The sequence below is a fragment of the Brassica rapa genome, chromosome A02 (genome assembly GCF_000309985.2).
Source record: "Brassica rapa cultivar Chiifu-401-42 chromosome A02, CAAS_Brap_v3.01, whole genome shotgun sequence".
NCBI lineage: Eukaryota > Viridiplantae > Streptophyta > Magnoliopsida > Brassicales > Brassicaceae > Brassica > Brassica rapa.
In genome coordinates, this window is record NC_024796.2 from 25,008,802 (window position 1) to 25,024,487 (window position 15,686).

The following is a 15,686-nucleotide window of genomic DNA, read 5'->3' on the forward strand; positions in this document are numbered from 1 at the left end:
AACGACTTACAATTAAGTAGTCATAGGTTAGTTTTGCAATTGAAAAAAAAAACTTCAAGATTTAATTATACACAGACGACTTATAATTCAGTCGTCCACCAGACGACTTAATTGTAAGTCGTCCAGGATTTTTTTCCGAGATTCTGGTCAAACCTCGTAAATCCTGGACGACTTACATTTCAGTCGTCTCGTGGACGACTGAATTATAAGTCGTCTGTATATAATTAAATCTTGACGTTTTTTTTTTCAATTGCAAAACTAACCTATGACGACTTAACTTTAAGTCGTCTACTTTAAAAAAATATTATTATTTTAATTTTCACTAGACGACTGAAACGTAAGTCGTCCAAAAAGTCAAACTTCTGAAATAATCCAGTCAAATGCAAAACTAACCTCTGACGACTGAAATGTAAGTCGTCTAGCTTTTTTGGAGTTTTTTTTTTAACCAAACAATAGTAGACGACTTAACTTTCAGTCGTCCGAAATAACAGATTTCAAAGTCAATTGCAAAAATAACCTCTGCGTTGACCAGACGACATATAGTTTAGTCGTCTAGACAACTTAGATTGAAGTCGTCCGCGTCTTCTCCACTAGTTTTTAAGTCTTCTACGTTAGTTTTTGAATAACTTGTATTTTTAAGAGTGATAAGTAACTTCAAGATATGTAAAACTCATATTTACAAAATATGTTCTCTCCCTTAGTTTTACTAAATTTGACTAAGTTTTTCAATGCAAACTTATAAAAAATATGATATGCTTTGACTAGTTACTATTGTTTGTTTCCATCTCTTACCAACATTCTTGTTTATTAAGATGAGAAAAAGGCCATTGGAGTTTATTATTGCATATGAGAGATCCAAAGATAAGAAAAAGGCAACTGAAGTCTATTATTTCATTGATTTGTAAATGTGTAAACACATTGTTAGCACATTTAATACATCTTGGAAAACATTATTACTGATTTTACAAAAAATTCACAACTAAAAGAGTATACATGCAATTCATAAAACAGATCACAAACAAAACTATTATAGATCATTCATCTACAAAGACAAGCTTGGATTCCACTTGAGTAGACAACACCAGACAACTTTTAAGAAGTTCAGACGACTTCTAAGAAGTCCAGACGACTTCCAGGAAGTTCAGACGACTTTGCCAGAAGACTTTTAGGAAGTTCAGACGACTTCCAGACGACTTTACAGGAAGTCCAGACGACTTTACAGGAAGTCCAGACAACTTTTAGGAAGTCCAGACAACTTCCAGACGACTTCCAGATGACTTCCAGACGACTAACAAGTAAGTCGTCCCAGAAGTTTTCCAGATCTGAAAAACCTGCATATTAAATCCAGATCTGAAAAACCTGCATATTCAAAAACGTTCAAATGGCTTAAAAACAGAAAAAAATGAGTGGAAGATTATATAAATCTACCTTTACAGAACACACAAAAATACATATCTAAAAATAATAGATCTACCTTTAAATTAGTGGAAGATGAGTACCAAATAATTAAAAACCTGCAAAAAAAAAATAGATTAGTAACAAAGACATGAGACAAAATTGAAAAATTCATATAAAGTTTGGTGTTTTCAAGTCAAATAGATTAGAGTGGGTTTGGAGAGTTTTAGTTTGGGAAAAAAGTAAGAACTTTATACAACAAGAAGTTACCAAATGAAGAAAAATCAGACATAAGAACTTACCAAAACGCTCAGAAAAATCCAGACGACTTCCTAGAAGTCCAGACGACTTCCTGGAAGTCCAGACGACTTCCTGGAAGTCCAGACGACTTCCTGGAAGTCCAGACGACTTTGTCAGAAGACTTCCAGATGACTTCCAGACGACTTCCAGACGACTAACAGGTAAGTCGTCCCAGAAGTCTTCCAGATCTGAAAAACCTGCACATCAAATCCAGATCTGAAAAACCTGCATATTCAAAAACGTTCAAATGACTTAAAAATAGAGAAAATGAGTGGAAGATTAGATAAATCTACATTTATAGAACACACAAAAATACATATCTAAAATTAATAGATCTACCTCTAAATTAGTGGAAGATGAGTACCATTTGATTAAAAACCTGCAAAAGAGATAGATTAGTAAGAAATACATGAGACAAAACTGAAAAATTCATATAAAGTTTGGTGTTTTCAAGTCAAAGAGATTAGAGAGAGGTTGGAGAGTTTTAGAATGATGAACATTACATTTTTGTTGCAGCCATTTGAGAGGAGGAGAGAGAATGTGTAAATTTTTCTTTATATAGGGAGACAAAAAATCCAATTAGATTAAATATTTTTGACTCAGACGACTTCCTGGACGACTTACATTTCAGTCGTCTGGTGAAGAAATTAAAACAGACGACTTACATGTAAGTCGTCCAGAAGAGTTTAATATTTTTAGCGGGAAATTAAATATTTTTAGCGGGAAACTAAAATAGAAGACTTTCCAGACGACTTACAAGTAAGTCGTCTGGACGACTGAAATATACGTCGTCCGGGTAAATTATTTAACAGACGACTGAAATATAAGTCGTCCACACCCTAAACATAACCCCTAAACTTAATTATCTAATTAAACACTTCATAAAACCAAATCAAACTTGAAAAGTGTTTACTATACACAGAAATAAACACATATAGGTGAAAACTAATTTTTGAAAAAAACATTTTAGTTTTCCAAAATCTAACCCTAACAATACATACAATACTACAACATATGTTTGCCAAACTCCTAAACCAAAGTATTTCATGATTCACTACTTCCACTCATATATCTTCAAAACAAATCAATTTTATCATATCTTAATTTATATCAGTTAAAACTGTTTATAATTACTTGATTTTTATTTTTTTACGCATCAAAATATTTTTTTACAAGATTTATAAATTATTTTTAAAATAAACTGGTACGAGACGACTTACACTTCAGTCGTCCAGACGACTTACACTTCAGTCGTCCAGACGACTTCCAACATCTCAGACGACTCAGACGATTTACTGGGGCTATATTCGTAAAAATGGCTTCTGTTTTTTGTTTGGTCACAAGGGGCTGAGCTGTAATTGCACTAGGCTTTTAGGTTAGTTTTGTATTTGATTCAAGTTTGGGTATAAGTTTGGAATTAAAATCAAGTTGTGGGTTAGTTTTGGCAAAAACCCCTTTAAAATTTTGGTATAAACATTCAAAAAGTCTGCATAAACAATAGTCTTCTACAAGAAGTTTATTCACTGCCTAACAATTTTTTTAACATTGATATTTATAAGAGTTTATCTAGTAAAGAATGCGTATAAACATCAATTTTCAGGAGTTTCAAAAAAGAAAAAAAAACATCAATTTTCAGAAACTTATTTGTAAATAAGGCCGGTAGAAAAGAAAAAGTCAAAAGAAACAATGATGATGAGATGTGTTTGTACACCATCGGCACCACCTAATACTATTTTTAACAGCAAAAGCAAAAGAGAAGCAAAAAGGTTACAATCTCTCCCTACAACTTTTGTGTCATACCTAAAAAATAAAACAATCCAGTTTCTTAATTACATTAAGACCAAGCTTCTCACAGTCTTCTTGACTCTTGAGAGACCAGAGAGAAAGCTGTGCTCTCACACATGGCGATCACTGTCATGATTCTTCTTCTCATCCCTTTCTCCGTAACCACAGCAACAACGGAGACCTCTATCTTCATCATCCACATGGACTTATCCGCCAAACCGGCACCTTTTACCGATCACCAGAGCTGGTTTTCCACGACTCTTACTTCGGTTACCACCGGAAGAAAACCAAAGATTCTCTACGCTTATACGGATTCGGTTCACGGGTTTAGCGCGGTTCTCACCAACTCCGAGCTCAAACGTCTTCAACACAAACCCGGGTATGTCTCTTTCACCAAAGATTTACCGGTTAAGCTCCAAACCACTTTCTCTCCACAATTCATCGGTCTTGCTTCAAATTCCGGTACATGGCCGGTCTCGAGTTATGGAGCCGGTACGGTTATTGGTATAGTCGATACCGGAATCTGGCCGGACCACCCCAGCTTTCATGACGATGGGCTTGGTTCGGTCCCCTCTACATGGAAAGGCAAATGTGAATTCAATTACTCTTCCTTGTGCAACAAGAAACTAATCGGTGCCAGGGTTTTCAACAAGGGCTTGTTCGCCAACAACCCTAACTTGAGAGGTACCAAGAAGGATCAATACTCTTCACCTTACGATACAATCGGACACGGCACTCATGTCGCGGCCATTGCGGCTGGGAATCACGTCAAAAACGCGTCTTACTTCTCTTACGCGCAAGGAACCGCTTCAGGAATCGCGCCGCACGCACATATAGCGATGTATAAAGCTGCTTGGGAGGAAGGCGTCTACTCGTCAGACGTGATCGCAGCGATTGATCAAGCGGTTCGAGATGGAGTCGATGTGATATCTTTATCACTGGGACTAAGCATTGATGAGGACGACGATGTGGGTCTAGAAAACGATCCAATCGCAGTCGCAGCGTTTGCAGCGGTTCAAAAAGGCGTTTTCGTTGCTGCGTCTGGTGGTAACGACGGGCCGTATTACTGGAGTTTGATTAACGGAGCACCGTGGGTTATGACGGTTGGAGCGGGGACAATCGGTCGCGAGTTTCGAGGGATCTTAACGTTGGGAAACGGAGTTAGTTTCAGTTTTCCGTCTCTGTTTCCCGGAGAGTTCCCGTCGGTTCACTTTCCGGTAACGTACGTCGAGTCTTGCGATGCAAGAAACAAGACTCTGGTGAGCAGGATCATTGTCTGTAACGGAAACATTCAACAAGCCAGATCCACTGGAGCTACTGCAGTGGTAATAATAACAGACAGGTTACTTGCGGAGCAAGACACAGTCAAGTTCCAGTTTCCGGTAGCATTCATCAGCTCGAAACACCGAGAAGCTATCAAAAGCTACGCATCAGGATACAACAACAACTCCACCGCGAAGCTGGAGTTTCGCAAAACGGTGATCGGGACAAAACCAGCACCTGAGGTAGACAGTTACAGCTCGAGAGGTCCGTTCGCAAGCTTCCCTCAGATCCTCAAACCGGACATTTTAGCTCCTGGGACACTCGTACTCTCAGCTTGGCCACCGGCTAAACCAGTGGCGGGTACTAGAGCGCGACCGTTGTTCAGCGGATTCAATCTCTTAACCGGGACATCAATGGCTTCACCTCATGTAGCTGGAGTCGCTGCGCTTATAAAGCAAGTCCATCAAGACTGGAGTCCCTCGGCTATAAAATCAGCAATTATGACAACGGCTTTGACTTTAAGCAACCCTTTAGCCGTTGGAGCAGGACACGTGCGTGCGGACAGAGTCCTGAGCCCTGGCTTAATCTATGACACATCCCCACAAGATTTTATTAACTTCCTTTGTCACGAGGTTAAACAGTCCGGGAAATTGATTAATATCATCACGAGATCAAATGTATCCGACGCGTGCAGACACCCATCTCCATATCTCAATTACCCTTCGATCATTGCATACTTCACTTCAGATCAAAACGGTCCTAAGATCGTTAGAAGAACGTTGACAAATGTGGGGGAAGCAAAGAGAAGCTATAGCGTGAGAGTGAGAGGGTTGAAAGGTATAAACGTTGTCATAGAGCCAAAGAGAGTAATGTTCAGCAAGAAAAACGAGAAGCAAAGCTACACTGTGAGGTTGGAGAGTCAGAGAGCGTTGCGAGGGGACGTGGTTTATGGAGTTGTGAGTTGGGTTGATGACGAAGACGCTAAGTTTGAAGTAAGCTGTCCTGTGGTGGCCACGAGCCTTGTCCAAGAGTCTTAATATACTTATTTTACAAGTAAATTTTGAAGACTAGGGATAATGAAAACAAATCTGGTATTTCCATATACTGAATATAATCAAAACCATAGCTCAAGAATACAAGAACTGGTATCTATATTGACAAACAGTTTACCAATAAATTAATCTTTGAATAGCTGGATGAACATTAAAAAAAAAAAGAAGCTCTAGCCTTTCACTGCAACTCTGTTTTTTAATCACAACCGTTACCATACACGGGTGGGTGACCCAGTTACTGGTGACAGACCAATCAAGGATTAAATCAGTCGCCAGACTCGCAATCCTCTCCTCCGGCGAATCGAAAGGTTGATACTGCGTTCCTGAATCGGAAGAAGCAGAAACCCTATCGTAGAATTCGAATGGGCATCTCGGACACGTCCTCTGTTTTCACCTGAACATCGATTTCTTTACTTACTATCACCAATGTCGTCGTGATCAAGATCGACGGCTACGACGAATGGATGGTTTAGAAGCATCTGAGCGGTCCATCTCTTTTTTATTTTTTTTATTCAACATCAACTTTTGATTGACCAATTCAATGTCTTACAATTGGTTTATTGGTCTTATAGCATCTCTGAAAAATGTGTTCTTTTCTAAAAGTAAAATTTCAGACTTAATTTTAAAATTATTTTATTTTATAAAATTGACTTTATATTTGTCATAACTAATTTAAATTCATATTTTTTTATAAATAACTAGCACATATATAAACATATTACAATAATATTAATAAATAAAATATTCTATAAAAATTTAAATAAAAACAACTTAATTAATATTAAACTTCAAACAAAATATCATATTATCTTATATGATTTTCCTAATGCATATATGATCTATTAGTGCATTTCAAAATAAAAATGACTCTCCTCATTTTTACTTTGTAGATTGCGAGCTAAAAGTTGTTGAAATCAGGTGATATTGATACTTGTAAATACATAAGATCGGAACAAGAAAGTAAAAGAGAAACATAAAATATTACTAAAAGACTAATTTCTTTTTGATGATATTAATACTCGTGAATATATTCGATATTTATCTATCTATATAAAAATATGTTCACCTCACTCTTGCTTTGCCACGTAATAAAGTTGGTTCCTGACAGGCCGACACGTGTCCAGGTTGGATTATACTCACCGTTTCACTTAATCACAATTATTAATGAGCTTTTCTCTTTTTGTTAATAAATATTTCAGATCAGTGTTTTGGGCTTTAACATAATTGGGTTTTTGGGCTGTAGGGTAACACATGAGGGAGTCCCACATGAGACAGCTTATTCTTCAAAAATAATATCGATGAATGAAAGACAGATCTGCTGCGTTTTAACAACTCCGGTTCAAACCTACAGGCAATGAAGATTTGCTGCACCGGTCACGCTGAATTCCGATCAAGGTCAGTTGGAAGGCATCGTATTTGGCTGTTTGATTCCGCTTCTTCTACCCTTGGTTGAATTTTGGAACCGTTATGGAAGTTGGTTGGATTCATGCAACCTCATTGACTATCACATTAAATCATTCAATGAACTCTCTCATTAAAATTTTTTAACTCAAATATAACTAATCTTAACATAAATAATCCTTCGACACCCTAAAATTCTCAAAACCCATAAACATTATTATATACTTCTCTTAACAAAATTTTACAAAACATACATACAAAGAGAATATACAATTACATCACAAAAAAAAGAATGAATTACTTTAGGAATAACTTCAAGTTTTGAATCATATTCGCAAAAAAAAACCCTTAAATAAGTTAGTTTAAAAAAATATTATAAAACATAACATTTGAATTAAAATAAATATTAAAAATATAATGTTATTTATCAGAGAATAGTGAAATTTACTGTCATTATAATTCAAAACAAAAAATAATAATTATAATGATCTCATAAGTCTTTCATTATTTTTTTTTGTTTATAATATTTTTTAATCTATCATAATTTTAAATTACTTCATAAATTATTATAAAATCACTTTTATTATAACTTCCCGTCCGTAGGGCGGGCCAGCCCTAGTGAACAATAAAGAATTGTACGAAAAGACATCAAAAACAACAACAACAACCATCTTCAGTATAACAAAAAAAAATTGGACAATATTTGAAAATTTTGAAGGTTTCGGATCAAACTTACCTGACTATTAGTGTTGTTGTAATATTTATATTTGTGTAATAGTTATGTTTTAAATTAGTGTTGTTAAGTTTATTTTGTACTAGGGGTTGGCCCGCCCTACGGGCGGGTAAAATTACACTAAAACTATTTATATTAAAATATTTAATTTTATAAAATTTACTTTGTACTGAAAAAAATAAATTTAATCTATTTTTATTCTAAAAATATATTGTAAACTTTATTAAATTTTGATGGTTTGAGTTGAAAAGATCATTAACGTTTTCTTTGTTAGAGAACACAAAATTATTAAATTAAAAAATTAAGAAAAAAATTAAGAAAAAAATAATGATTTAAATTTTTTTATTTGATTTCTATTTCAATTTTATATAGTTAAAGAAAATCTAAGGTAAAGTAAACTAATATTTTATTTCTAAGATTATCAGATTTTAATATTATTACAATAACTAATTTTTCACGATAATAAATTAATACACACACCCTAAATCAATTGAAAATCAAATATAATGTGATAAAATTATAAAAAGTTAAATCTTAAAACAATATATAAATAGTTTCAATAATGCCATAAATAATAAATAGTATATATTATGTAACAACAAATGATGTTTTATTCCGCGCGAGGTTTTATATCTTTGGTTACATCTAGTTCCTAAATATATTTACATATTGGTTTGCTTAATTTGTTTAATTTCTCATGTGCGTTTGTTTTACAGCATAACTGTTGTGTTTTTAGATTTCCGATGATTTGGGATAGCAGCTTAAACCTATTTGGTGACTCATGTTTGGCTCTATTTGTTGTTATATTTTGTTTATGAACTATATTGGCAACATGTTATTACATTAATGTTATGGAGGGAGTGTGTCTTGATAGGCTGATGTTGGGTTTGGAGGGGAGGGGTAGTTTCATCTGTAAGTTATATTCGTTCAGTTGTTTGTCTAAGTAAATATTTGTAATGAGTGTATTGTTGCTTGCTCTGTGTACTCTTGTAAGTTACTAAGAGTAGTTGACTTTTAGTTAAGAAAACATGTAGTGCAGAATAAATTGCCACCTATAATGGAGCTTCGTTTCTTACATGCTTGAAGCTGAGCCCATAGAGCTTCATACACGCCAAGTATGTGAACACGTTCTCATACATATGATATTAATATCTTACCTTTCTCGTCCTCCTATATTGTGCCTTTCAACAATGCATTGTGGTATGTGTTGTTGTTAGCATGAGCCGATGGTATAGTCTTCAAGGCTGGAGGTAAGCCCGTGATTAAAGCACGATGGGATTAATGTTGTTTCGTGCAGTCCTTCAGGTGTAGCGTTAGATGTAGCGTTGGATGTGATAGTTTCTCATAGCTCGCGGCGATCGTTTCACGCTGAGTGTTTTTGGAGCTTTGAGTGAGTGATCGGTTCTTCGAGGAAGGGTTTCTAGTCATCTTGTGAGAGAGATGGTGCTATTGCAGTGAAGGATACGAAAGTATGTTATGAAAAAACACATAAACTGGTTAATAAAATGGGAGTTAAGGCATTCTTTTTTTTTTTTTTTGAAACCTGGGAGTTAAGGAATTCATATATTTGTTGGAAGCCTTTTGGGATTGCTTTTTTTTATTTAACTGCTTGTAATATTTCTCTAATTGTTGGGCGTGCCCCATTTGTCAGCTTTGGTACTATAAGAAAACTCAGCAGATGAAATGATAGTCTCATGTGGAAATAGTGGTAGCCTACTATGTAACTTGAATCTCCGTACTGGCCATATAATGGATTAAAGACTGTTGTATCAATATTTATGATGCGTTTTTGGGTTTCTATTTGACGTGGGGAGGCACAATTTGGTAAACACCCATATTGTGGGGCAGCATGTACGCTACTGATACAGCATTGCTGCAATATTAGTTGCACTCTTACTACTAAAAATATCACAGACACATAACAAACAATAATGCAACTAATTAATCAATGTTTTTGCTGGTAGTTCCCAGTCTGTGCTAGATATTCCTAAAGTTTATTATTCAACTACATAAAAGCAGATTATGTGTAGAGGATTTAAAGGAACTTTTATTTATGAACATATAACGAATACCTTTCCCTTGTAACAACTACAACTAAAAGTTAAAACACAACCAGCAGCTGGTTTAATTTCAGGAAACAGTAGACAAAGTCAAAGTGGAAACATTTAAAAACAGAAATGCGAAAGAGTAGAGGTTGTCCATTCTGACCTTTGGCTCTCCTAAGCCTGTGAAGTTAAGTCATGTGTGGCTTCTTCCCTTCAACCTTCTCCTCCATTAGTGGTTCATTCTTAATTTCTTATCTGTTTATTTATCGAGACAGAACAGTTGGAAGAGCAGGGCCGACAGCACTTTCTTAAAGCATTCCAGCGTTATCACCATCAGGTATTTTCTCAGGCGATGAACTGTTAAACCTATCAGTAGGATTGGTTTTAACCGCTCCAGCTCCAAGCATGTCATCACCAGGCTGGTTATCCCTTCCCTGCAAAATAATTAATAAGACAAGAAGGCTAGTTGAGATCAGTTTATGTCGATAGTTGTACTTACATGACCTCCAAAGTCTGGAAGTGGTGGTCGGTAGTGGCTAAGTTGTTAAAAACACATACGTTATAAAGGATGTTGCTGTGTCTAAAAAGTTAACTAACAATCGTTAATCATACAAGTAAAGGAACCATATATAAAGGAGGTTGGCAAATCTATCCAAAACACTGACACCGACGTTTGGCCTCTGCAATTTCCTTGCGCCAATCAACGTTCAACTCATACAAAAGAACTTGAGGATTCGCCATGGTTTTCGACGCTCTGGAATATAGTATGATATGGAAGAAGATGTTCAAAGTTTCATTCTCTCAATGTGCGTAAATACCTTCAGTGCCCACAAAAGAATAAAAGTTACAAAAGAAACAAAAACGTGGTGGGTCTATCAAACATTGAAAGAAATACAAAAGCTTTTATTGCTTACAACTATATTTGGATGTGAGTGATTCTTGAGAAGCTTAACTTTCTTTTCCAGCTTCTGAATATGATGAACAAAAGTAGGAAAGTCATGAATAAATCAAATCATTGTAGAGAAAAAATAACTAAGATAATATGATGAAAGAGAAGTCGGAGGACAATATCAACAAAGAAACATGTATGTTTATTAGCAACTAAAATCCAGTCAATAAAAACAACAATAATAACGCTAGAGTAAACACCCAAAAAAATTATAGAATACGTGAGTAATTAAACAAATTAAGGTGATGAGATGTAGAACGAATGAGCTTGGAGAGCCCACAGATCACCGAAAAACTCATCATAAGAATCAAACTTCAGGGAGAGAGGGGAATTTTAAAACAAATTGCAGAGTAAAATTACAGTATTCAAAATCAGACAGTTTTCAAATTAACCTGTTTGACGACGAGAAACTCTCCAGAATCGAGATTAATAGCAATTGAACAGGCAAGAGAGATTGTTAGCCTAATATAAGTTGATTTGGAGTCCCCGTAATGAAAGCAGATCAAGTATCAAATTCAAAAGAGAAGTTGTACCTTTTGCTGGAGCTATTACTCAAAGTGAGATCCTTTCCACACATAAAAAATAATAAACCACAGAGAACTCAATTAATTAGGAAGTAATCAGCATGAGTGTAACAAAGGAAAAAAACACAAAACAAAACAAAGAGTGAAGCTTGGGCGGTAATCAATAAATATCATCGTTTGTTTCATATTTGTTTTGGGGTCATCAAACTCATCCTCATCGTAGACATAGAATCATATAAGGTCGCTCCTGAAAGCCAAAATCCACAAAGAACAAACAATCAGAAAATTAAAAAAACTGATATGTAAGAGAAATCATCTTATAGCTAACATATATATTTTTGTCTATCAAGCTAGCCGACAACAGCTAACATATATAGACTCGACAATCTAAAGACATGGGTCTTTATATACTTCATTAGCTTCTTGTCGTCTACCTTCAATCTCTTGAGTCTCATGATCACACAACAAAACAGAAACCCTGGAAAGTGTTTCGACGGAATGAAGTGTAGAGCGGTGGGTATTAGATTTAGAAAGGAAACCTGATATATTGCTCGATTGCTGGTTAGGGCCTGAAGAAAATCAAAGCGAAAGGGGAGTTTGGAAAGAGGTGACAGGAAAGGCTGAGCCATCGAGAAGGATATGAAGCGAGATGATAGACTACAGTTTTGATTAGAGAAAACGAAGCGTAGGAGAAAACGCATCTCAATACTGAATGACCTGTTTGTTGCCAAAGGTTTTGATTGGCTAAGCTTTTTGGACAGGTGTCAACAAAAGCCCCATGCTATGTACTGATGTGGAGGGCTGAGGTGAGAGAAAACTCAGCTTTATTATTATAGATATTATTATTGTCTATATCTAATTTTAAATATTTAAAATCTTATTTTAAAGTTATATTTAATTTTATGTATAAAATTTAAAATCTGTAAACAAAAATTAATATATATATATATATATATATATATATATATATATATATGAATCATAAAGATAATGTGTGATTGTAGGGACCAAAATGCAAATAAAAATATGAAACTTCAAATTTGAAGTTTTGAGTAGTGAAACTTTAAATATAAAGTTTTACTTTTTAATTTGAAGTTTTGAAATTACTTTTTGGAGAGCAAAAAACTTTATATTTGAAGTTATAGAGTGTCTTTCGGAAATGTTCGTTGGATAGTGGTCCATCTCTTCTTGGGATCTTTAACCAAGCACTTTGACAAAAAGTCTCTTCCTTGTTCCGGGAGCTCTTCCCCGACACCGATGCGTATCAACAACGACATGAAGTGCGATCCTTCCTTAAAACTCCACGCCGTTTTTAAAATATTTCCTAAAATGGTTTAGCTAATTATGGCATCGATTGGTAGAGCATTAACATTAGCATTATGCTCTACATTATCCAATCAACAATTGTTAGAAAAACATTTACTAAATGCTAATGCACTCCAAATGCTCTCTAATCGATGCTCTCATATGAGAGCATTTGCATTTATAATTTATAAAATTAAGGAAAATATATAACTAATTCATTTATTTTATTTAATAGTATATAATTAATTTATTTATTTTATTTAATAATATCCTAAATAAGTAATCAGGAGTTAGAAGCAACCAGCCGTCTTGGTTCACTGAGTCTATAACCACAATCACATTCCCAAACCCATAAATCTGAAGACCATTGTCCGTTCTATTCGGTTTAGGTTTGAAAAGCAAATACTTCCAAGACTTCTTTCAAACTCAGCACCTCATTGCTATCCATCTGAGCCTTAGCCTTAGCTCGAGCTGGCTCAAAGTGTGTCTGCTCTTGTGCCCTTGCCCTTGGCTGAGATACTTCAACTCCTTCAATATATTCCACCAACATTACTAAAACACGTTTCAACTGGTTTTAGGATCCTCTCGTTTGCGGGAATAACACTTTCGAATCATAAAATACATTTATGGAGGATCTCTTCAAACTGAGGTTTGGAGCGCAACCAATGGTACAACACATCCAGTCAGTTGGGGAAGAAGAACCTCTCCATCAAATCAGCCATTACATGCATTGGTATTGCAGATGCCCACTTCATAACAACACTGAACTGGTCTAAATTATGGTTTGCTGGGTTTATCTGAAGCTTTTTGCAAGGCCAGCTGAAGTTTGGGAACTGTGTAACGTCGCATAAGTTGTTCCCAGCCTTGTAGCAAAGAAAACCGTCTTCTATGGAGATATAATAGCATACGCAAATGGATCATTATTATTCACTAGGATGCCAAGCATAGAACATTACTCAATTTCTTGGGACCCACGAAGGGAACTCGTTGCGAAAAGCAGGATTAAGAATGCTTCGATATGTTTGGACCATTCAGCCTAACACGTAAACAAATGTAGTTTTGTTCATATAATCATATTGCACTACTATAGGCATTCCCCGTTTCTATTACTATTTTTATTTTTTAGAATTGACAATTGTGATGATTATCTGTAAAACTTTGCTTCCTTTAAGATATTTATCTAATTTCAAGTTTTTTTCTTCTTCTAAGAAGGTAAATATTTTGTTCGTTCACACAGTAATTACTAATTAGTATAACGTCAAGAATTTTAGGGATATTTTTGTTTTCTCGAACCAACTTTTTTTTTCAACAATACCTTCTCAGCTGTGTTTAAGAAGAGTTGCTATATTCAGTCTGAACCAAACAAAATCACTTATATATTTTTATTCTGTACAAACGACATAGATTTTGAGTTTTGGACTATAACACAAAGAATGGAACGTCCCACCTTTTAGAATGTTATAAGTTAAAACTAATCGAATATTGTACATTTACCATCTATTGAGTTTTTGATATACAGGAAACCCTTTACGTTCTCGAACTCCAAGAAATAACTTTTGAGCTACAGGGGATCATAATATTCAAAAGCATGTACATTTTTTATATACGTAAAAGCTCAAATAGGCCTTAACTAAGTAGCTTTAGAAAGGCTTTTGGATCCAAACGAAAAAGTCGAGAAAGCCTATAGAATACTTGCAGTAAAAATAGGAAAGACAAGAATTTTTTGTTCACGTGTTTCAACGATTCGATACGTGGCATTAAATGTTTTGGCTCTCGATGTCTCTCTGCAGCTTATCCTAAAACCGCCAAAACTTTGAATACTGCAAAAACCCACCTCTCTGTTAGAATGAAAAACTTTGTTAAAATGACGAAAGTGTTTTAAGTGTTTGAAAAAAGAAATAAACTTTGTAAAAAAGAAAGTTTTTTTTTTAATTCAGAAGAAGATTTCTTAATACTTGGATAATTGTTACAAACTTAAATAGTTTCTTGATGATATAAAATGAGAAGATAGTAGAACTATAGAGGAAACCCTTTACGTTCTTGAATTCCAAAAAATAACTTTTGTGCATCATATTATTCAAAAGCATGTATATTTTTATATACGTAAAAGCTCAAATGGGTCTTAAGAAAGTAGCTTTAGAAAACTTTTGGATCTAAACGAAAAAGTCGAGAAAGCCATAGAATACTCGCGGCAAAATAGGAAAGACAAGTTTCGTTGAACAAAAACTTTTTGTTCACGTGTTTCAACGAGTCGAACGTTTATATGTTTATACGTGCCATTAAATGTTTTGACTCTCGGTGTCTCTATGCAGCTTATCCTAAAACGGTCAAAACATTGAATACTTCAAAAAACCCACCTCTCTGGTAGAATGAAAAAATTTGTTAAAATGGTGAAAGTATTTAAGTGTTTGAAAAGAAAAAAAAAATTGTAAAAAAGAAAGTTTTTTATAATTTATAAGAAGATTTCTTATTACTTGGATAATTGTTACAAACTTAAATAGTTTCTTGATGATACAAAATGAGAAGAGAGTGCAACTATAGAGGGAACCCTTTACGTTCTTGAACTTTAAGAAATAACTTTTGTGATACAGGGGATCATGTTATTCAAAAGCATATATATTTTTATATACGTAAAATCTTAAATGGGCCTTAAGAAAGTAGTGTTAGAGAGCTTTTGGATCCAAACGAAAAAGTCGAGAAAGCCCATATAATACTCGCAGCAAAAATAGGAAAGACAAGTTTCGTTGAACAAGAATTTTTTATTCACGTGTTTCAACTATTCGAACGTTTATACGTTTATACGTGGCATTAAATGTTTTGACTCTCGGTGTCTCTCTACAGCTTATCCTAAAACGGCCAAAACTTTGAATACTGCCAAAACCCATCTCTCTGTTAGACTGAAAAACTTTGTTAAAATGGCGAAAGTTTTTAAGC

General features: G+C 34.7%; 1 protein-coding gene and 2 long non-coding RNA genes across 4 annotated transcripts; 1 reads left to right on the forward strand and 2 right to left on the reverse strand.

Annotated features, from left to right (window-relative positions):
- The first annotated feature begins 3,016 nt into the window (after positions 1-3,016).
- On the forward strand, positions 3,017-13,960 carry LOC103853955 (subtilisin-like protease SBT1.9). The gene is made up of 2 exons (XM_009130850.3): positions 3,017-7,190; positions 13,331-13,960. Exon 1 carries the CDS (start codon positions 3,597-3,599, stop codon positions 5,778-5,780), a length of 2,184 nt encoding a protein of 727 aa, XP_009129098.1. The 5' UTR covers positions 3,017-3,596; the 3' UTR covers positions 5,781-7,190; positions 13,331-13,960.
- On the reverse strand, positions 5,821-10,725 carry LOC108870717. The gene is made up of 3 exons (XR_001957224.2): positions 10,474-10,725; positions 7,821-10,408; positions 5,821-6,837 (listed from the first exon to the last, which is right to left on the reverse strand). It is a non-coding gene; the product is annotated as an uncharacterized LOC108870717 (long non-coding RNA).
- LOC103853954 lies at positions 10,754-12,207 on the reverse strand. 2 transcript variants are annotated; one of them, XR_004454883.1, is made up of 3 exons: positions 11,987-12,207; positions 10,889-11,694; positions 10,754-10,792 (listed from the first exon to the last, which is right to left on the reverse strand). It is a non-coding gene; the product is annotated as an uncharacterized LOC103853954 (long non-coding RNA). The 2 variants fall into 2 exon arrangements; XR_004454884.1 differs by having other exon boundaries at positions 11,882-12,206.
- Positions 13,961-15,686: the final 1,726 nt, after the last annotated feature.

Excerpts from the sequence above, each read along its gene's own strand:
- LOC103853955 (XM_009130850.3), top strand. The coding sequence starts at position 3,597 with ATGGCGATCACTGTCATGATTCTTCTTCTCATCCCTTTCTCCGTAACC.